Genomic DNA, 24,312 nt, shown 5'->3' with positions numbered 1-24,312 from the left:
CTGCACCTCTTAAGTACCTAGAAATGGAGTTTGCAATAGCTGAGGTTTAAGGAAGTATTTAAGAAGTCATGTGGGAAATGGATATATTCATTTTACTCCCTGGTATTTTGTCTGAAGGACTGGAATCCATGGGAGTGCCTTCATCACTGAGCTATATGATAATGCTTCATTTTCATATGTGCTGATAAATTCTGTCTGGCTTAACGAGTCCTTCGTGTCTATTTTTCACTCCTGCTGTACAGGTATTCCAGGCCTCCTCTTCCTCCTCTCTCTGCTTGGTGGGTAGAGAAGTCGTGGGAGATAGATTCGTAATCTTCCTGAGCTGCACTGAAGTTAAATAAGTGAATGATATTCCTCTGGAATATTTTTACAAAAGGGTATATTTTTCTGAATTAAATCTGTGGCTGCAGCCCTTTTTAATGAACTCAAGAGTGTTAATGGGCACTGGATGTGAACTAAGCCAGCGAGGGATAAAACTTAGGGATAAGGGTGTTTAGTCCAACCATTCTGGTTGGGTTTGGATATGGAATAGATGTTAAGCCACCCATCTCTGGCAAAATGGGAGCAGTTTTGGGCATGCTCGGAAGCATAACTCAATATGACTCTAGAACTCCACCAGGAAAAACTTAGGTGCCCATAAGATCTTAAGTGCTGAAGGGTAGACTAGGAGTTCAGGGATTGTACTTTTCTGTCCAAACTAAGAAGACCTCGCTTGTAGGTAATTCCTTGAGGCAGGTGTTTGCTTCTGGTCTTACAGTTCTGAAGGTGCCCAATATAATAAGGATTTACACTATCTGGCAAAATGTTCCTGTTATACAAGGAAATTGAGGGATCTCCTCTCTGCTCATACAAGTGATAGTGATTTTACTATCCATTCACCTGTCACTGGCTGACAGATTGAACTGAAGCCAGGCAACTGGCAGCTTGCTTCTTGGGTTCTGGTAAAGAAAAATCAACATTACCAGTAGTGTTCATATTAACCTTCTGTATCTATGTCTAATGGTAAGGACCACTTTGTGAACTTCTTTCTTTCTGCCAGCATTTAATGTGTTCACAGCTGTTCTGTTTTTCTTCTTTGTACTATAATCTCGGTCATAGTCTGAGAGTCATAGCTAATAGGGGTTTTTGTTGGTGTTTTTTTTCTTTTCCCACCTTCAACTGAAGTAGAGATTAGGAACATAATGTAGAATGGACATGCGCTTTTTTAGGATGGCATCCCTATGTAAGTTGTGACATGGATCTTGTGATACCTTTTCAGTAGTGATCTGCCTTTCAAGTTTGAAATGAAAGTTTAAAAAAAACAAACCAGAGGACTAGTTCTGGGTTCTGTCTTCTATTAGTTTGGGTCCTGGGACATGGTGCTTTGTGAACTCTGGTATTGCAAAAAAAAAAAAAAAAAATTGTGTTCAGAATGCTGATAGAAGTAATGAAAGGAAAATGACACCATTTATCTTAGTTTCTCATTGGTCTTTATTCAGTTTAAATAGAAGATGTATGTCAGACAAAGGATTCAGTTGACTGATTGCACTAGTTCTAGATTGAGTAACTCCTATTTAGAAGTTTTGAACTCTTACACCAGTTATAAGAAGCATATTAAAGAAAAAAGAAAATACATAATAATCTTTTTTTTGGCTCATAGGTCATAAAAAGGTCTCCATGCTTTGTCAGATAATAGTAATTGTGAAATAGTTGGTAAGATGTACATTTAGTGCTGTTAGTCTCATTAAAGAGAGCAGATTAGAACTTGTTGACTGCAGTAATAAGCAAACTGATTTTTGCTAAGAATAAAAAATTTCTTACTGACACCTGTTGATTACAAGGAAAGCAAAGGCAATGTGGAGACTTACAAAGCTCTACCTCCATTGTAAATAAGCAGTTGTATTATGTTCTATATAAAGAACGCAGGAAGTCTGCTTAAAGACTGTTTTGTATCTGTAACAATGTTAAATGTTAAAATATAGAGTAGAAAATTGCTGAAAAACTTCTAGCTGATAGTACAAAAGATGTTAATCTGAAAATACATTTACAAGAAATGCATTTCTGTTTAGTTTTACAGAGGGGGAAAATGATAACTTTCTATCTACATTTTTTTTTAGTATTTGACAAAACTGATTATTTCACTCAAGCATGGTTCAAGGCTACATACTTATATCATTAAAAAAATAAGAGTTATTTCAGAATGTTTTTCTACTGTATTTTGTCCAGAGCTAGAGCAGTTTTGGGAGAATGAATGCTTTAATCTTGTTTCAGTTGCCCATTTCCCTCTGTAATCTTACTAGTTTATGGGATCTTTTGAAAATTACTTTTTTGCAATTCTTCTATGGGTAGTAAATTGGTGTAATAAATTGCATGTTCCTGATTCAGGGTAGTGTTTTGGCCTCTAGAATTCTCATTACTTTGTATAATCTACGAGATGGAAAATGCAGCTCAGGATGTGATTACCTGACTCACAAACTCATTTTTTGATGTGCTATCAACCAAGCATCCCAAGTCTTTTTTTCTACAGAGTTGCCCCCTAGTTTGTCTTAAACCTTTGCCAATGCATGAGTTTTCCCCAGGTGCAAGACTCCGCATTTGTTTGAGGTTCCTATTGTCAGCCTATTTTTTCAGGTTGTAGAGCTCCTTCTGAATGGCAACCCTACGCTTAAGTCTATCAGCCTTGTCCCCATCCCACCTATGTGGTGTCTTGGCAAACTTGCCAGAGTAATTTCATTCTGTTCCATTGTCCAGGGTGTTGAAGTTAAGTTGTGTTGATAGAGATCAACCCCCGAGGAGTAGCATCTGTAACATTGTGCTAGTTAAACTATGAAGAGTGCCAGTTAGACCGTGGAGTATTGACAGCTACTCTTTGAGCCTGGTAATCCAAACAATTTCCCACCCGTCTTGCAGTCTACGCATCCCTCCAGTTTGGCAACAAAAATACTATGAGACCGCATTGAAAACCTTGCAAACTTCAAGGTAAACAACATCCCTGGTACTTTCCTTTTCACTGAACCAGTCATCTCACTGCAGAGGGCAGATTTATCAGGCATGATTTGCCATTTGCAAATCCCTGTTGGCTGTTTCCAGTCACCTTGCTGTTGTTCTTGGGCTTGGAAGGGGCTTCCACGAGGACTTGTTCTGCAGTTTTTGGGGGACTGAGGTGAGGGTGGTCATCCTGTTGTTCCCCAGGTGTTTCTTCTTCAACTTTTTGAAGGTGACTGTATACATTTACCTTTTTCCAGGGGCATCCACCAATCACCACTACTCTTCAGATGTGATAGGGAGAGACTTCTTGTCCAGCATAATATATGCATCCCATCTAGATCCATAAGCTAGCATATTTCCAGTTTGGTTAAGTGGTCCTTAAGTTGATCCTTCTTTCCTGCAGGTAGTACTTCTGTCCTCCATACTCTACTGCTAGGCACTGAGGCCTGAGAAGCCAAAGAGTAGACCTTGCTGGTGAAGATTGGCAAGGTATTGAGTGTCTTAGCCTCTTTCATGTCCTTTGTCACTAGGTCCTTCCTCTCTTTCAGCAGCGGGCCTGTGATGTCCTTGCTTGTAGAAGGATATCCAGTATGCTCATAGAATCCCTTCTTTTTGTTCTTCACATCTCTTGCTAGTTTTAGCTTCAGCTGTGGTTTTTCTAATTCTATCCCTGCATGCCTGGAAAGTGCATCTGTGGTCCTGCTGGGTAACTTGGCTCAGGTTCCACCTTCTGTAAGCTTCCTTTTTGTTTTTGAGCTTCCTTAGAAAGTTTCACATTTAGCCAAATAGTAGATCAAATGGACCCTTCTCATCCTCTGTGGAGGTTGTCCTTGAAGATCAACAGCTCTCTTGGGGACCTTTGTCATTCATGACCATCTCTCATGAGATCCAGTCAAGCAGATTCCTGAATAAGCTGAAGTCAATTTTCCTATAATCCAGGGGTTTTTCTTTGTTCTGTTACTTGCCTTCCTCATTTCCCCTAGAATCTTAAGCTCCACTATCTTGTGGTTGCTGCAGCCAAGGCAGCTGCTGACTTCCATGTCCCTTATTAGGCTGTTTTTTTAAAATTTGTGAGTAGAAAATTCAGTAGAGTAGCACTCCTAGTCAGTTTGTTCAGCATTTGTGTCAATACTTGTCCTCAATGCATTTGAAATCTGGATTGCTTGTGCCCTACTGTGTTGCTCTTCCAGCAGATGAACTGGTGGTTCCTTCCACCATGAGGACCAAGGATAAGTGTGTGAAAGCTTCCCTTGTTGCCCTGTCCTGTGTATGCCTGTCACCTCATATCTCCAGCACCTCAAGAGCTTGGTTTAGTTACATTTAGAAGACACCTTCCTCATGATTCCCAAATTTCTTTTGTAGAAGCAGTAATTAAGTAGAAGTGTAGTTTATGTGAGACTGAATGTGTTTGCCATCCAAAGACAAATGACTTATTTTTGGCGTATATCAGGTAAATGCTTGTTTTTGTTTCCATATATTTCAGCACACGAACAGATGATTTAAATGTTGTCATTTCTGCCTCAGTCTATAATTTAATTTGACCTAAATAATCAATGTACATCTACTCATCTATTTCTTCTTCACCATAGAGATACTTGTGTTGAGCTGTTTGTATTTCCTATACTGCATATCCTAGGATCAAGATTAAAAAAACTTCAGTATTACATTGTGATAAAAGTGATCTGTACTGGTGGTAGGTGCAGTGTAGGAAACAAAAGTCTGATCTAATGTGTTGAATGTGTTGAAAATGTGTTGAAAAACAATAGCTAATGTTTTGGCTAGTTTGTTAGCCAAGTTTTTAAAGGAAAAAAATATACCAAACAAACACTGCCTCCCCCCCCAACACCCCCAATCCACAAAAAAGCCCAAAAGTGGTGACGTGCTGCAGCTTTTCGGACAGTTTTCAGGAATACGCTGTTATAATGGTGGTGGTATATATTAATTCAATATTATCTATTTGTCTTCAGAAGCATTGTATTTCTTCTGGCAATGAAGCTTTATGAAAAAGAACAAAGAATACAAACTTGGTTGTTTTTGGAAAGGGTTTTAACTCTGTACTTAACTAGCTGAATATATTTTTAATATTCTGTTCTTTTTGAATGTGGAAAAGAATACCTTGTGTAAGGTAATACTGTCTGCTTTGAATTATAATGAACATGCAAAATGTAAAGGATCTGTTATTTAATCTTTAGGATTTTAAACATTTAATCAGTGTGGATTGGGTGTTTCTTTTGGTTTTGTCTGTGTCATCTGTTTTAAAACATATCTTAAAACCTGGCACAGGCTTCAAGCCATCAAGAAGATGAACAAGTGGTCCTTGTCAGAACAGATCAAAGTGGAAGGGCATGGCCTGTGACCACACCAGCTGAACCACAGGAGCCAAAAGGAGGATGGAGAAAGCGACAGATGGTAAGTTTTACAAATGTGAGTATTAAAGTGTAACTCTGAAATGATTTTGTAGTTTTACTTTTATGATGCCATAATTAATATGTGTCTTATCAGAATGTCAATAGGTAGTTAAAATGTTCCTTTCAGAAGATGATTGTAATTAAGTGTTAGAGTACATATTTATTAAGCATATAGTAGGTTTATTTTCAGACTGCATTTCCCTAGGGATCACTTTTAGGGCTTATTTAAATGCACATTCAAGGAAAAGTAATTTTTCCAAGTTACCACAGTCTCTTAGCCAAGTAGTTTATATTACATAAAGTTACATAAATAATGAAGATTAGCAGAGGTGAATATTTTCAAAATAAGAAAGATTTTACTGAGATACTCAGGACTCAGGGGCTAATTTTCCTTTCCTTTTCTTCTGATCAAAAATACTGCTACTGCTGATAGTAAAAATTATGACCTAATCTTTGTAACAAAGTGCTTTGGGGAGGAGTGAGAAGCTTGAAGCCTGGAGCAGTGTTTTATTCTTAGGATAATTGCTTGCAACAGTAAATAAACTAATATTTCGATCTTCTTGGGATGAGAGGAGGTGACAACACCTCATATTTCTAGCAAGCGTGTTCTTGATGAGTAGGGCAGATCAGTTTGTAACACTGCTATGGAGGAGTGAAAGGCACAAGAGGGTGAGGAATTGGTTGTCATCCTCCTGTTGTTTCCATTTTGGAAAATGCCATCTTGCTTTATGTTAATGACCATTGCCTATGCTCCTTCAGGATTTAGTTTAGTCCTGCCCTAAAGGACAAACTCTGTTTTCCTGTGCAGTCTGTCTAAGATGGCAACATTTCCCAGAAGAGGTACCACATTTATACAGGTTTTCAGTACTGTCTGTTATTGCTGTGTTTCAGTAGTGTCTGTGACTTCACAATTCAAAAGCTTCTGTAAATAATGAAGATTAGTTTTTGGAATATTCCATTTTTGTGAGCTGATTAACTGTTTCAGTGAATTACTGTACATCCTTCCTGAGTGGTAGTGTTGTAGCTTAAGGTAATAAAGGATATAGCAACTGTGGGAAGAGGCTGTATTTTTATTTAGACATACTGATGCAATTGAAGAAAGGTGAAGATGTTCTTTTTCTTAAGTCAAATGAAGCAGCAAGCCCAGTTGTTTCAGATGTGCTTAGCTTGATTCATGATTCTTTGAACTTGTTGAAATTATTAGCATCTGAATTTTATAGTTGATCTTTCTCACTAGGTTAATATTTATTTTCAATATGTTTGGTTCCAGGTCCCTAGTCATATAGATAAAGAAAGAGTAAGATATTTTCAGGATGATGATAGTATGAACCTGAAGGATTTGGTCAAAAACGAGAAGATGAGAACAGCAGAGGATCAAAACTCACTGTTCAGGCGTATGGTGTCAAAGGTAAGGTGTTGTGTGTATGGCTTTTTAATTAAGCATTTTATTAGAAATATCAGGGAGGACATGAGTCCTCAGTGCTGTAAGTATGTTGCTTTTGGTTGAGAATTCTGATTGTCTTGAATAATAATCAAGTCTGTTGTAAGATGGTTCTCATAGATGTTATCAAAGTGATGGAGACTTGTATGCATGCAGGAAATGTGGTGTGTTCAGTTCCTCTGCCTGTAGAATTTGATGCTTTTGAGGTGAATGCTTTTAGAGTGTGTTGTACATTAATAGGTTACTTATGCCCAACAAAGCATGTTTTCCCCAAATTAGTGACAAATAAAAGCAGCATTTTTCTTAGTGTTTAGAATGTCTCTTCCATCTAGAAGTTACAAGAATCAATGAGATTTGAAGCAAACTACCTGAAATTCCATCAGGATGTAATGGATAATGAGATAATTTATGCTCACAGGCCACACAGGTTTATACATTATGTTTCCAGGAGTGATTCCACTTAAAAGAGCAGCCAGCTCACAGACAGACAGTGCAGTGCAAATGGAGTGATTAATTTCTGTCATCCAAACTGAGTAATAAAGGATACTTTCTGTGCTTGAAGTGTTGGACGCAGATGATTTCCAATAGCTACAACATACAGTTTCTCTAGCATGCTTCAAATTTTACTAGGTTACTGCTCCAGTATTTTGTGCACCATCGAGCAGGTTTTGAAAAAGCTTGTTAGCATGGAATTAGTATCATCACAGACAAAATTTGTTTTTCCATTTATCTAGAAGGCAGACCAGATCTAGATCCTGGAGAGCAGTTTTTTGATTTGGTTTTTTTTTTTTCTTTTTAAAATTTCTGAAAACTCTCCTTCTTCCGGTGATACTTAGAAGAATCAGAAAAGCCATGATAGTGCCCAGTAGAAAACATTTAACCTGATGATATAAACCATCTGGCAGGAAGTTCTTCTGGAAAGATTATCAGAACTTAGAGTGGTTTATGCATCTTCTCATTCAGCTGCTTCTGGTAGAGGTTCTCATTCTGTGCCACTAGCATACTCAAAAAATGATGCCCTTGGATTCCAGTTAAACAAACACATCTTGTTGCCGGTATTTGATTTCCTTCTTTACCTTCCCTTCCAAAAAAAACCCCCAAACACATAAAACTTTGCTTCAAAACCTCTGTAATAGTACAAGCTATTAACTATAATTAACTAGCGTATCTGTCATGCAAACATTTACAAGTAAATGAAAATGTAAAGACACAATAAAACTCTGTACTGTCCGCAGCATATGATAATAAGCATAACAAATAGAAGTGGTTGTCATTTTCTCAAGGACCTTATTCTTGTATTGTCTTGTCTCCATTAAGTATTTTCTTTAGAAGGGGTAATTTTCATCAAAAATGGTGGTTAGTGTGTGTGTGTTTATGAATGTCTATATTAAAACATAAGTGGAATGGAATTTAAAAAAAATTTGAACTAAAATCTGGGCATCGAAGGTGAGTTTGTAAATCAATATTAACATGTCTTTCTGAAATTATTATTAATGTGCTCAATTTGTCCTGTGTTTAGTCTGATGTTTTCATGTGACTGCTTCCACTGAACAGTTTGCAGGATTGCTTTTTGTGCTCTGATTCTTTTCAGAGGTGTGAAAATAAAATCAGGCTAGTTTGAGATTCCTGAGTCTGGTAATAGCAAATGTTTGCAGTGCCCCTATGAAGACATAGTGGAAAGTGCTCTCAAAAAGAGAAATAGTTTTTTGCTTGGATTTTTCCAAACTCAAATGAAAGGCCATTTGGCCTTTTGTGAGAAACATGTGTGCATTTATACAGTAATGTACTTGGCTTGCCCCTGAAATTTCTAAACTTCGTGAGAAGTATTGTTAGTGTATTCATATATTTATTGATTCCAAATTTCTTCACCTCAAACTGGAAATAACGTTTGACTCTTGGAGCATGTTCAGTTGTCCTTGGTTTAGTTTTTGTATTTTTGACATTATATTAAGTAATTATTAATGCAAGGAAGACTAGCAAGCTATGTGAGAGAGTCACTCAGCCCAGTATTCTGTGTCCAACAGTGACTGCTTAGGAGAAAGAGTATAAGCACAGATCACATTTCCGATGATGCAGCCTTTATGTACTTTCCTGGCCTTTAGCAATTTGGAAGTTTTTATGGTACCTCCTTACCTGGTATTTCTCTCTGCTTTTGGTTTCTGGATAGTTATGTTAATTACGGATTGGACTGAATATCTCCTGTTACTTCCTTTCCGTGGCTCCTCATCCCCCATTCTATCATCTGTACGTATTGTTAAAAGGCATGAGGTATAATTATTGAATTTGAAGAAAACAGAAAACCAAATCCTGTACGCATAACATCCTTGGTTAGCATTCTTGTACCTGCAGCCGGTTTCTCAAAGATTTTAGTTACTTGTACTGTAAGGGTTTCTGGGAAAATGGTGTAATTTGATCCATTTAGGAGTGGTGCAGAAATGGCCTGGCTCAGTATGCAGCTGTGTTGTGGTTTAACCCCAACCAGCAACTAAGCACCACGCAGCTAATCGCTTGCTCCCCGCCCGCCCCCCCCCCCCCCCCCCCCCCCCATGGGATGGGGGGAGAAAATCGGGAAAAGAAGTAAAACTTGTGGATTGAGATAAGAACAATTTAATAGAACAGAAAAGAAGAAACTAACAATGATAATGATAACACTAATAAAACGACAACAGTAATAATAAAAGGATTGGAATATACAAATGATGCACAGTGCAATTGCTCACCACCCGCTGATCGACGCCCAGTTAGTTCCCCGAGCGGCGATCCCCCCGCCCCCCACTCCCCCCAGTTTACATACTGGGCATGACATCACATGGTATTGAATACCCTGTTGGCCAGTTTGGGTCAGCTGCCCTGGCTGTGTCCCCTCCCAACTTGTGTCCCTCCAGCTTTCTCACTGGCTGGGCATGAGAAGCTGAAAAATCCTTGACTTTAGACTAAACACTACTTAGCAACAACTGAAGACATCAGTGTTGTCAACATTCTTCTCATACTGAACTCAAAACATAGCACCGTACCAGCTACTAGGAAGACAATTAACTCTATCCCAGCTGAAACCAGGACAAGCTGTTTTAAAAATAACAATTCTGTACAAATGAGGATGAACTTTAGCAACTGAACTTCTGCATCCATGTACTAGAGGAAAATGCAATATAGTGTTTAACTTCTATAAAGAGGCAATTATGAAGAAACATGGATTCTCTTTAGTGGGAGTTTAAAATGAGTACGTAAAGAGAAAATGCTTGCAGGTTATGAGGGACTCTCCAGTACTCGGAGCTGATTGCACATGTATGCCACTGGTGAAAACATTCTAAGGGAGTGAACACCCTCCAAAAATGGGATGAAACTTTATTTAATTGTTTTTATTTAAAAATAAATCCAAGGGTGGGTAAATAGAAGACTAAAGAGCTTCTGGAGGTTAAAAGAAAAATCAAATCCAGAACCCAACCATTATTTAAAAAGTACTTGTCATGTCCCACTAAGGAGAATGGAAAAGAGTGAGAGCCTAGCAGGCTTAGAAGTAAGCTTTGATAAGAAAGATTGAAAAATTATCTTGAGGGAATTACTTTAAGTAATTATTTTGAGTTTGCTAAAAGCATAAAACCAGGAGGTAAACTCATTGGAAGCAAGAAGACTGCAGGAATGTGGTGTTGAAAAAACATGATCAAGGTATAATTAGAGCATTTAGGAAAGATAAGTGCATGCCGGAAGCACTAATGAACTATTTGCATTAATATCCTCTATAAATGAGGTCAGAGTGATTCTTTTGCATGAGCCATTATTTACAGGGAATAAGTGAAAAACTCTCTCAAGTTAACAGTGTCAGTAAAATGAATTTAGCTTCAATTTATAGAAATCCATTATTTTAAAAAGAAGCTTGGATTTTAGATGAATAGTAACAAATGACTAAAACCAAATGGTCCTCATTTAAGTGGTCCAAAAGAAGTCAAGTGTGGCATGCTGAACTGTGAACTGCTGAGTGTAGTTATTCATCCTGAGGAACGGAAGATGGCAAGTATAATGGCAATCTTTAAAATGAAAACAGAGGGCAGGAGTAAATGTTTTTTTTTTTTATTATAATAGGAGGTTACCAGTGGATTCATCAGGAATCTCTTCTTTTCAACACATACATAAACCATCTGGAGTAAGGGATACTTTATGACCTGACAATTTGTTATTGTTACATAATTATTCAGGGCTGTCAAAAATAAGGTCACTGTAAATTGTAGAATTTCAAAATACAAAGCTGGGATTTTTCTAACATTGTGAAACTTATATCTGAACTGATTCTTAAGAGTCACTTTAGATAGTTGCTGGAGACATGTACATATTTTAGTGGTGTGAGTCATCTGTCCTATTTTGAATGCTGTCTGAAAGACATTATGGGTATAAAAGGAATTAAGATGTCTATCTCAGACACAGGAGATTATGCTGTAGACCTCTCAAATAAGGAGAAAGAGATCCCACCACAGGTACTGAGGCAATAAATTCAGATGAAAGTCAGGGTTGATGGATGTAAAACGATGGTAATCGTGAAGCTGAGTGAAGCCATAATTGCGCATATACTACATGAGGCTGTTACTGCTTGATTTGAGAGTCATTGCGAGTCTGCAAACATCATCACAGTGCTGGTGTGATTAAAAAAAGAAACAGAATTTTGGAGATTGTGAAAAAAGGGAATTTAGGACCAATTTAAAACATATAAAGCTACTATAGCGCACCCATGGTGCACCCATAGCTTTAATGCTACCCAAGCTCGTAAAACATACCCTGTGATCAAAGGCACAGAATGGTGGCCATCTGAAGAAAACCTAAGTAAGCAAAATTTCTTCAGCCTGTGGGGGAGAAAAGGTAGCTGGTAGACTAGAACACACAATTAGCATATAAGTTCAATAGAAAACAACTGTTTTTGTTTCTCATATGTGAAGTGGTCACAGAGCAGAATTTAGCATGAAGGAGGGTTTTGGTGTTTGGGTTTTTTTTTCAGTGAAGAAGGAAATTGTAGAACTTGCGCTGTAGCGCATGAGATGCTGTGGAGGCCTTAACTGTGAGTGGGAGGAAAAAAGATGCAGTGACTCTGAAGTACAGTTGCATGGGTGGATATTAAATAGGGAGATCTAGATAGGCTGTTGGCTCAGGATTTCCACAGTGAAATGCTGAGAGCTGCAAGTGTGTAGTAGAACTGTCAGTTCTGCATGCTTTGTTTATGCTTTTCCCCATACATTTTAGCCATTGCTGGAGATTGATTTTGCAACATAAAATGATCACACTGGGTTAGAGTGAGTGGCGAAGTTTATGTTTCAATTTAAAGGCTTCTTTTTTTTTCTTTTTTAGGTTTAAGGATAAAATGTCTTAATAATGTTACAAGAATGTGTTGTGTTTCCTGGCTTATGCAACTGCTTTATTTTCATTTGGGAAGGCTCTGAAGTTCCTACTGACTTCAGTAAGCTTTGGGTCAGATGCTATGTACTGTGTTTCTTTTTTGCTACTAGGCAAAGATACACTACATCACATTATTTTATTAGAACAAGTTTCTTGAATAAATAGCTAGGTCTTGACTAATCTTTTAAGATTGAGCCATATCATTTATTTACTAGCTAAGTGTGCTGGAGCGTGTGCTCAAAGTAGATGTTTTTGTCTGTTACTGTTGCAATGGATTTTTAGTTGTCCAAATTTTAATTCATGGTACTGAAGTCCTCCAGTCCCATTGTTACCGAAATCCGGAATAAAACTCCTTAACAGCAATGAGAAGTTAAGAAGCAGGCACTTCGTTTATTGCAGCGCTGGGGTCACAGGGGATCGCTCCTCCAAAGGCATGTCCAACTTAGTATCATAATCCATCAGTGTTTATAGACTTTTTCTGTCAGGTCATTGTTACATAAGCAAAAATGCATACTATGCTCACTCTTAAACTTTATAATGATTGGTCCTTTGATTATATAACATTATCAATATTCTTCTTTAAAAACCAGTCATTGGTCAGTTACACTTAGCTCTACTGATTGGAATCTTCGATACTCAAATTAAGATGGGAAGGGTAAGGGGGTTTCGAAGCAGCAAACTGGTGTCCATGACGGTTTCCTTAGTTTCTTGAAACAAAACATAGAAAAACCAGTAACTTCCTGGTGAGGTTTCTATGGTTAGCTGTTTCAAACTTTAACAATGTTAAGGTTCCTATAGTCACACATAACACAGTTCCTAAAGTTTCTATGGCTACATTTCAAACTTAACAATCCTATACATTATGCTTCACAATTTTATGTCTTAATCAAACCTAACTCTTCTATGTGATTAAATTCTGATTTCTTTACCAGAATATTTGCAACACCATGCAATGTCACATTTAGGTTTTGAAGGTATTTTTGTCTGGCTTTCATAGAAAGAAGCATCATAGATGTCAGTTCTTCTCTGTTAAAATATGAAATGCTTTTGATAGTTTCTGTACAGGTGATTCCCAGCTCTTGTCACCACAAAATGTGATGGTCTTCCCCAGATGGTGATTGTTTCTTGATCCTTAATTAAGAAACTGGCTCCTAGGCATCCTGAATTTTCCATGTCTTCAGAATGCATTCTTGTGCACAGCATTACAGGATCAGTATTAGCACAGCAGTCTGAAAAATTTGGGCGTGATCACAGATATTCTAGGTTGTTTCTTTATGTACTTTATAAACCTATACTACAGAGAGTATCTGTATTATGATCTGGGGCTCAGTGAGACAATCTTCAAAAATCTTGCATCTCTCCTAAGTGGATTCAGCAAAGTGTTTTATGTCCAGCAGGAAGTCTAGCAACCACACCTCTTTTGTCAGTTTTAGTTTGATAACATAGTACACAAATTTGATGCATACGAGTTTCTTTCTTTCTCTTTGTGCCTTCATTTGAGAAGTGGAAAAAATATCCACAAAATGAATCTGTCATCTTTCAGAAGAGCGGTGGGAGGAAACTGCTGAAAGTCTATAAATGATACCCTACCTAGGATGGGAGAAAGGAGATCCTATCCCTTAAATTCTGCTGAATAATTTTATTCATCTTATCAGTCTGAACTGCCTTTATTGAATGATTATTGAGATATTCTAGGAGTGGCTACTGGGATAGAAGAAGTTATCCACTGCAGATGAGGCAGTTGCTTTTAAAGAATGAAATATAGGGTATATTTTTACCACAACCTTCCTACAAGGATCTCTATTGCACAATTGCTTCTTATTACAGTGGTGTTTTTGCTTCCATAAGTTCTAATGTCAAATCTGATGCCAACATAATTTGTGGGAAAACAGATGCTTGACGGGTGGCTCATCCTTAGGTTCAGCTGGATGCCTCTTTTCAGCTGAATGAAAAAAAAAACAAAAACAAAATTTGTTTAAATTACCAAAAATAATGATTTTTTTAAAAATCTGTTGCATTTGTTGTCTTAAAATTTCTGGCTGCTCAGCCAAGTAAAAAGAAAAGTTAGACTACAAATTTAAGGAGCTGCTGCTACCATAATATAGCCAAATATGTCTGGGTTTTTTTGTTTGTTTGTTTAGAGCTTCTATCTTACGGTCAGATTATATTTTTCCATATTGTCTATAATCATATTCAGTCCAGTGAATGTTCAGTGTCTGGCAGCAAGGTGGCTCTCCAGTCCTTACAACTCTTTGGTTATGTCGTGTGATCGCCCTTATTGCCACCTTTAATCCGATGTGAATTTACCAATGTGAACAGAGGAGCCTAAACCCTCCCTGTCTTCATCCCCCCAGTCTTGTGCAGTGTGTTTGCTCCTACTTGCGTGATGTGTTGGACCAGCCAGCAGTGTAATTCCCCATGCAGTTGTGGCTGTGGCCAGCTGTGGTTACCGCTAAGCATATAGACTACAGCACTATTATTTCCTTCATGGATTTTTCCAGGGCTTTTATCACTTTCCCAGACTATGCCAAAAAGAAAATTCCAGCCACAGGGCTGTTGAGGATGGAGGAAATGGGCACTGCTCTCACGAATGGGAACAGAAGGAGAAAGACCAGCATATTTTCCGGCTTTTACACAGCTGAACGCTCTGCTCCACGTGAACGTTACTTTCCCAATATTCAGTGGTTTAATGGTATTTCAAATGATATACAGGCTAGTTGTTCTGAATCTCTGAAGATAATTACATAATTGCAGTTTTGCAAAGGGAGTAGGGGATGTTGAAAGATACAATTCATAAAAGGATTTACTTTCTTAAAAGGGACTTGGAAGAAATGTCAGTACATAGACCCAAAATCTCTATCCATGAAACCTCTGGCTAATCCCATTGGCAAATGAAGGTCTATATAATGTTACCTCATGCCTGACTCCCACTCAGATTCACAGATTAAACATCTGATGTGGTCAAGCCATACTTGTCCTTACAAGTCTTTTTCCCATGTGTAAAGTTTCCTTTTCTTAAGAGCTCCATGAGATTAGGTGGAGCGAATATGCCATCTACTTGCTATTTGTTCACCTGTTGAGCCTATGTTTTAAATTTAGATAAAAAAGCAAATTCTGATTTATCATTCCCTTCTTGACCATTCTTTTTCTAGTCATGGTTCAAATACAACCTTGTTGTACTTGAGGCTCTTATTTCCTGTTACTTTTTGGCTTCTGTTTGAAGCAGGTTGATGTGGACATCAGTTATCTCAGTTTGAAATACAGCCTCTCCCACAGTTGTCCCATGCATGCTGTTATGTCACATTTATAAATATCAGGAAAAAGCCCCAAATCTTTAATTTTCAGAGGTTAAAAAGCTTTTTTTAAACAAAAATTAAAAACCCAACACTAATCTTTTTGATATACAGAAAAAAGCAGCCTTAAAGTCCGATTCTTTCATATTTCACTGTTACACCTAAAGAAAAAAAAACTGTTTGAAGTTACTGTATTTCTACTTTTTACTTTCTTCAGCTTCGAAAGCAGATGGGGTTCTCCATGCTACAGAAGCATGACTATAGGATACAAAAAAGTCAACAAAATATTTGAAAACTGATTCCTCCCCCCCCCCCCCGCCAGTATAGAGTACAAAATATGTGCGAAGTCTTAGGTTTTCACTACTGATAGCTTTAAGTACTCTGTGTGTAGTTCCTTCTGCCCTTGACTGTTCTAAGTAGTTCCATTTTCCCAAATTCATGCTGCTAAGACTTACGTAATCCTTTCACTTATGTCAATAGATGCTTGTGGGTGTATAGAGACTGATTTCTAGAACATTACCTCAATAGAAATTACCTTCTATTTGTATGCATAAATTCTCCTAAGGCTTTTTTTTTCTTTTTTATTGTGTTTTACTAAAAGAAAGCGAGAATAATTTGTGTTGTTCATCAGGCCATTTAAATTTTGTCCATAAACTCATTTTATCTAAAAATCTCTGCAGTAATCCATAACACAAATTTAAGCAGTGAAAAATACAGAACTACATTAGTAATGCTGACCTTCATTTATGGGTTTACTGAAGAGGTATGCTGGTATTACAGGTTTGCAAAAAGGGAATTTGCATGTTGCCTTTCCTTGGTTCTGAAGTCTGTAAAATGGAAAATTACTTTCAGCCTTATCATTTTTACTTGCTGTGCAAACCTACCTGTTGAACATCTTCGCATTTCCATCACCATAAACCAAAACAATAGCCTAGAAACATTTTAAAAGCTAAAGTGAAAAATGCAGGTTGTTGCTGCTGCTACTATTATGTAATAAACCTTTCTTTCTTCATATGGTGAAGACATTCTAGCACAGTATTTAATAGACATGGTAAAACTCTAACAAAGTTCTGGCGCACTGTTGCTTTTTACATTTATTTAAAGATCCAAGCATGTGCATGGTTTGTTGTAAAAAAAATAATATGAAAACCCAAGAGAAAATAATTTCAAACACCTTGTTCTGCGTTGCGCTACATTTTGGTTCAGTGCGCTAAACTTTCTGTGTATATTGTGTGGACACAAAGTTAAAGCTGTTTCTGCATGCGCAAACAAAGCAACAGCAGTGACAGCTGGATTAGGAAAGAAAGCCTGGGAACGGGAGGAACTTTGTAGATGCAGCCCATATTAAATGACTGCGTGAGCATTTGGTATTCTTCCTGAATTATGTTAAAATTACTAGATGTGTTGCAAGTGAAGACTTGTGCAGGACAGTCTTTTCTAGGCATTAAACTTATGACCAGGGATAACTGTAAAGTTAAATGCTAATCACACTTTTAATAGCAGAATTCTGTGGCTGAAGGTATTTTGTTTGGGTTACATTTCATTTCATTGACTCGCATATAAAGTTTTTATCTGTCGTAATAACCAATTATAGCAAAATCTACAGTTTTCATTTCAAATAACTGAAACAAAAAGGAGCTTGGTCCCAAACCATTGAGCAGTACTCTGCTGTCTGTTTATTGCTTGACTTCTGCTTGAAGGTAGTCCTGAACTACCTTGCGTATCAACATAATTCATAATATTTTCCTGTCAGTGACACAGGCCTCAAAAGCATTCTGTGCATTGATATGTTAAAATCCTTTGATGCTATGTGTTTAAAATACTATTTATTTCACTGGGATGATAAGTTTGGGAAATGCCTATATGCTGAATTGTATGTTGAATTAAACCTACACATTCAGATGTCTGTGCTCTTAGGGAGATTGGAGTGGTAATAAAGTTAACATGACAAAATTCTGTCTTGATTTGGCTTAAACAAATGCTATTTGAGATCAGAAAGACTGTTTTCTGAGGTGATTTTGTTGTAAACAATAGGTGCTAAATGCTGAATAAATTTAAATGTGTTGAGATGTGTTCATACATCACTCAGGTTTATATTCTAAAATAATAGTTTATTCTTCTTTATTGCAGCTTCCCAAAATATGAGTACAACATTCCACAAATATTAACTCTGTCATTTAAAGTTGAAGATGTCAGTGTTGCCATGACAATTTAAAACCAAACTGATACATTTTAGAAAATCTATAGACTTTTTTTCACAAATTTTCAGAGGACATGCACTTTTATTAGCTTATATGGAAGTAACTTTAACTATGATTGTGTTTGAAAACAGGAAAAGTAGTTCAATAGTTGCATACAAAACGGAACAAGAAAATAAGCAGATAAGTAAGTGTACAAAAAAGCTGAAAATAACCCACACTAGAAAGATGCAGGCATATTTTGTTACCATGCTAATTGTGTTTAATGGAATTCCCTGTTTCATCCCCAAATTTCAGAGGAAATTTAAAGGGGGGGTGGAAGGTATAATACCCTACTCAGGGTATTATATAGGAATAATCCGTGATGATTAGGAGTTCTGTGTCTTGAGGTTTCCTCTCAGTATCACAATGGTACTAAATTCTTTAGTAGGGCTTTCTTTCCAAAGGGTGCACCCAAAGAGCAAGGAATAGCAGCAGAGGGAGAGATAAGAGACGCAACATACAGCACACTTCAGATGGAGTGTGTAGGCAGCCAGCAGTGTATAAGACTCCAGGGGTTTTACTTTGGAATAAGAAAAACAGAATCGGTTTAAAACTGAGCTGTGAGATACAGTTCCAGCAATCTGAACACGTGTCGGCAGAAAAATGAGTGTGACCCTGGAGTGTACCTTGCACAGATCTACAAGAGTTACTTTAGGAGATAGCCCCATGCCAAGGTGCCTGATGGCTTCAGTAACATAAAAAATGAAAAAAGACATCAATTATTTTATGAACAGAATGTTATATAATGAAATTGTTCATGTAATGTATTCATATTATTCATGGTAATTATCATGTTAAGGATTTCATCAGCAAATACAACATTGTAATTTTTCCCTCTCTCAATTCTCATTTATGCACAGTCAGATGCTGATGTCTTTATGAATTCCTGTGCTGAATGGTTAGAGTTTTCTCTCCTTTTCTTGGGTTTTGGCCACATTTGCACTGTATTTGAGCTGTCCAAATAAGAGCCCAAAGGGTGATTTTTATCTGCTCCTGAGAGAAATTTGGATGCCTTCCCTGCCTGCTGTTTAAATGTTTGTGTATTACAGGCCTTTCTTGGCCAGGTGTCGTGGTTTAACCCCAGCCAGCAACTAAACACCACGCAGCCGCTCACTCACTCCCCCCCACCCAGTGGGATGGGGGAGAAAATCGGGAGAAGAAGCAAAACCCGTGGGTTGAGATAAGAACGGTTTAATAGAACAGAAAAGAAGAAACTAATAATGATAATGATAACACTAATAAAATGACAACAGCAATAATGAAAGGATTGGAATGTACAAATGATACGCAGTGCAATTGCTCACCACCCGCCGACCGACACCCAGCCAGTCCCCCGAGCGGCGAATCCCTGCCCCCCACTTCCCCGTTTCTGTACTGGATGGGACGTCACATGGTATGGAATACACCGTTGGCCAGTTTGGGTCAGGTGCCCTGGCTGTGTCCTGTGCCAACTTCTTGTGCCCCTCCAGCTTTCTCACTGGCTGGGCATGAGAAGCTGAAAAATCCTTGACATTAGTCTAAACACTACTGAGCAACAACTGAAAACATCAGTGTTATCAACATTCTTCGCTCTGAACTCAAAACATAGCACTGTACCAGCTACTAGGAAGACAGTTAACTCTATCCCAGCTGAAACCAGGACACCAGGGCAAGCAAAACTGTGATGCTGTCTCTGTTGGGTAAACCAAAACTGCATCCTGGTTGTGGAAAATGGATCCCATGTCAGATGGATGGTAGGAATTTCACAGTTGCACAGTTACTCTATGAGGTGTAGGAGGCTATGTCATTTTGCCTGGTGCTGAGAGTCCTAAAGCTGCCTACGTGTTCTCTGGTTAATCGGTCCTTGCCAAAAGAGAAGGGGAAGTTGGAAAATAGAGAGTGCATACAAAGGAGGAATGTGGCAGATGAACCCAGAACAAAAAAGCAAAATGGGAAAGAGAAGGCAAGGGACTGCGGAGATGATCTGTCTTGAGAGCACATCAGTTTAGGTCAGCTCTTGGTTTTGGCCAGTGTCTTGTAGAAACAAGGACTTCAGGTGCATTGCCTTTATAGATGTCTGAATTTCATGTATTAACTTTAGGAAGTTCAGTGATGTTTTGTGGGACATGCCAACTTAAAACTATATAGCACAGTGACTTCCTGCTTCTTTCCGATCTCTGTGCAGCACCTGAAATACAGTGAGGGCAATACTGAGCAATATCAGGCATGGTGAGGGAACTAAATACAGAACTCCAGAATGCATTTGACTTTCATGTTTAACAGGTGTGATGCTTCAGCTGATGCAGAACAGCAGCTTTCCAGCAACTCTAATACATTAGCATAGTTCCTGCTTTGGGTATGTACTAGCTATGTCTTTTGTATGGAAGATGATGTGTATGAAAGAAATCAGTTTTTAAATGATTACTTGCTTTCCTTCTGGCATTTTTGAGAACTCTCTCTTCTTGTTCTTTCAATTCCTGTTTAATTTTTTTGGAGAGATTTTGTTATAGCCAAATAATGCAATTGGCAGAACACACTGTGCACCTTAGTATAAAAATAAGAGTATAGATTTTTGGAAAGAGAATTTCCATTTTCTTCTCAAATAACTTTTCAATAAGGCCAATATTTAGAGTAGCAGTTGAAGAGTGCTCTTTAGTCTGCCATGGTAGCAGCTACGTTTTATTTTATTTCACTTCTGACACAGTTCAGATGTTTGGCATTTGTAAGATTCGAGGGATAATCATATTTAAGGAATTATGCCCTTAAAAAAAAAAGGTTTTTTTTCGTTGTTGCTGGCAAAGAATGCGTTAGCGACGTTCATTGCTACTATTCCAGTATTGCAGACTAAATGTCTTTAGTGGCTTTTCGTTTGTTTTTAAGGCAGAAAACATTGCTGCATGCATTTTCCTACTGGTATTCATATCATATCTTGTTTCAGTAGGAATACACAATTCTTGCTGGATGATATTTTTGCTTGTTTTTAGGTTTCTGTACTTTCTGAGCTGTTTCGAGGTATGTTGGAAGGACACTTGTTGCAATATGGGAGTTGCAAAGAATTTCTTATTCCTTTCATGACTGTAGTTTCTAGAGGTGGAAATGTATCCCATTTTAACACTCTTTTAAAGTCATCCAAAGGATGTGATAAAACATGGCAAGAAATCAAGATTCAGGGTGTCACGTCCCAATTTCTCAGGATGATGACTCAGGTTAGCTGATTCCCAAGTCAGGGTTAAGGTGAAACGACACCAGGGATCCTTTAACTCACAAAACTCAATTTTTATTTGCTCACCACCAGAATTGGTATGCTCACAACAAAAATTGGCATGAAACTGTCAGTAAACTGTGTAACATGTGCTAACCATACATCACCAAACATATACTACAGGCCTTGCTTATTTGGGGATCAGTTCAGGGAACACAATAAGGAGAGCCCTCCCATTGAGTCACAAGGTTCAGAGCGGACCCCCTTGCTTTCTAGACTCCTCAGCGAGGAGCCTAGGGGCGGCTGGATCTGCTCCTAGTCCCAGACTTGGTCAATGCTTTATGTCTAAAGGGATGAGGTGTAGGGATTACGGGAAAGGAAAAGGGAAAGAGAGAGAAAGAGAGAAAAGACAAAGATTTCACTAGTTCTGGATCCAGCGTTGGTTCAGTCAGCTGAGGGGTCCAGTTCTGGCAGGTGCATGCACGTGGGGCTTCAGTTTGTGTCCTTTTATCATCCTTGCCCCTCCTTTGGGTGGGCACTTGAACTCATTAGGCTAATTAGGTAGCCTTTGGGCCGTGGGCTCTGTGGTCCTTTGGGGAGTAGCTTCCCCTTCTCTGCCGATGTGATCTTTGGCCATACATGGTGAGCTGCCCCGTTCAGCACATCAGAACAGCACACCAGAACTCGGAGCTATGCACCCTCCAGCATGCCTTCCCCCTCCTGTTGCTGATGGGCTTCTTTTCACCTATGGTTCCTTGCTAGGCAGAGTTCGTTGTTATGCAGGTAGTCGTTAAGCAGAGCTTGCCCCACCACAATGTTTGAGACATTAACTCCTTCAGTCTCTCACACAGGGACAAGGTGATCATCTGTAACTTGGTCTCTTTGTCTCAGAACTGCAATATAATGGCACTGTGCATTGATGTGCTCGACTTACGATTTGAATAAAGATCTTGTAAACTTCTCTGTAAAGGTGTGAAAAAGGGGAAAAAACCCCCAACTCCTCATTTTTTTACTTTGTCGGTGTCTGTTTTTCTTCAGCAAGGGAAGGGTAGGTATAGTGCTTGGAAGAGCATCCAATTGGACATGAGTTATTAATGACTAAGCTTTTTTTTTATTGCACAAGCAGATTGAAATGTTTAAAGTAACTTTTTTCTTAGACCCCGCTTATTTCAAGCACTTATTTAATGTCTTTGAAGCTGGGGTGTTGGTTTCTTGAACTGCCTTGCATTCCTTCTTATCTTCTGTTTATTTGTTAGTATTGCAGTGGGATCTATAATTTTGTTGCTGGTAGACACTCTGTGGTAGAGGTAATCTGAACCTCATCTGTGAATACTCCTCTAAATATCCCTTTACTATGGCTTCTCTCCCCCAAATTCTGCACTGCTACCTACCTTATCTTGTTCCTTTACTTCTCCAAAGTAAACTTACATTTATTTTACTTCCTTCCCCAATGTGCTTCATCTAATTCTGTTGACCAACATATATTACATCTTAAACCAGAAGTGCAATGTTGTCTGGCTCCCATGGCCTCTATCTGTATGAAGAACTCTTCTACACATCTTTATTTCCAGGAAAAATCCAAAATTTTGTTTAAGACTCTCCACTGACTTACTCTAGCCTGATGGACAGACCTTGGGTGGGATCCAGGCTGCACTAGGAACTTGCATTGAATGGGTGATATATGCACGATTCCACTTATGTATATAGCCTGTTTAGTAGTATTAGAAGTGAAGGTATTATTTAATCTTTTCCATGTTTTCCCTTCACTTTGAGGACTTTAAATTTTGAATTCTGAAATACTACTGTTAGATTTCCAAAAAGCACTAGGAGAATTCTCTGGTGCAACTGGGGAATCTTTCTCACCATTCTTTTGGGTGACTCCAACTTTTGCCAATAGCTGGTTGGTTGGTTTGGGTTTTTTCCCCTTTTCCTTTTTTTTGTTGCATTTGTAGCTTGTTTTTTGAAGTCTTCTGAATTGTGCTTGTTTTCATTAACTCCACTCAAGGTCATGTTTTGGACTTTATATTGCTTCAGACCTACTCATAGGTTTGAGTCATTGAATTATGAATATTTTTTCATATTGCGTCAAACATGATGCAGAAGAGTACAATTCCTGAAGAACAGCAACATAATCTCTTTTTGGTCTTACTGAATTACCATTTGAAATGTAGTGATCTTCTGTTGGTCATGACTGTACCAGGAGAAACCAAATCTGGTCTTTAGACAGCATTTACTTTAATAAAGTTTAGTGCTTTTTAGGTGAGCATTCTGGTTTGGGTCCCAGATGTCTCATAGTATACAGCACTTTATCCACTGTTTAAGAAAGGCACAATCCAGCCTGTTTATTAAGATGAATATTTATTTCATCACAAGAGGATCTGTTGAGTATTTTTAAGGTGTTCTGAAAAGTACTATTATTTAAAAGGTCATGCATAACAAACCAGGAATTTCCATGACTACTTCTAAGTGCAAGCAGAGCAAAATAGTAATGGTATTCTGTGCTGCATGTGATATTCCTGATAGCCAAGGTGTTTTGATTTCCGCTCTTCTTTTTAGTCTGCCAGCTGTCTTGTTTCATGTGTATTTGCATTCTCATGGTAGACTTTTTATTTAAAAAGAAACCCAAAGAAAATAGTGAACCTTTACTTCTGGTAGTAACAAAGTGGTGCCATTCTGTAGGTAGTGCTTATTGGTGTTTCTTCTACTGAAGCTCTAATTTTACCTTTCTTATGCTTATATGACAGAATAACAGACACTTGATTTTTGACACCCATACCACTAAATATTTTTTCTAAAGGTCAGGAATCTCCTGTTTATTTTAATTACAGAATTACAGCATTGCAATAAAACAGAACAAGAATGGAGTTGAACTCTTGAACTGTTGATTTTAGTTTGCAGTGGCTTCCAGTAGGAAGTGCACATAAGCAGTTAAATGTATTATAGCTAAATAAAGTAATATTAAGGAGGTTGCTTCTCAGTTGTTTGGTAGTGAAAGTACTGAACATATTCAAAATAAGCTATTGGCCTGTGTTAGAGAATCGCAGTATTCAGGAAAAGCAAGAGCTGTTGTCTGTTTTTTTTGTGGGGGAAGTTATTTATCTACCCTACAAAATAAGTCTTAATTTGTTTTAATATCAGATTATCTACACAAACTACACCTGGGATATTTGGAAGATTTTCTTTTATTTGGAGACCGTGCTTCAATTATGATAGTATGACTTCCAAATGCCTTCAGTTAACATTAGTCCTTTGCTATGGCTACCACAGTCAGTATTCCGAAATATATTAGGATTTGTTGTGAAGACACTTCTACCATTTTTTTAGCAATTCTTGGAGAAAAACTACTCATACATAAGTCTGCCAAGACTCTGAAGGATCAGCACCTCCAGTATCAAGAAATCTG

General features: G+C 38.0%; 1 protein-coding gene across 4 annotated transcripts in view; it reads left to right on the top strand.

Annotated features, from left to right (window-relative positions):
• Positions 1-24,312, top strand: part of CWF19L2 (CWF19 like cell cycle control factor 2) — a 99,869-nt gene that overhangs the window by 54,964 nt on the left and 20,593 nt on the right. For all 4 annotated transcript variants that reach the window (XM_052812551.1, XM_052812548.1, XM_052812549.1 and 1 more), the window contains 2 exons: positions 5,251-5,376; positions 6,646-6,783. In XM_052812551.1, the coding sequence (XP_052668511.1) occupies positions 5,251-5,376; positions 6,646-6,783 (264 nt within the window). The remainder of the gene's footprint in view (positions 1-5,250; positions 5,377-6,645; positions 6,784-24,312) is intronic.

Source organism: Harpia harpyja, chromosome 17, assembly GCF_026419915.1.
Source record: "Harpia harpyja isolate bHarHar1 chromosome 17, bHarHar1 primary haplotype, whole genome shotgun sequence".
NCBI lineage: Eukaryota > Metazoa > Chordata > Aves > Accipitriformes > Accipitridae > Harpia > Harpia harpyja.
Note: the sequence above shows the minus strand (reverse complement) of the source record. Positions and strands in the feature narration are given on the sequence as shown.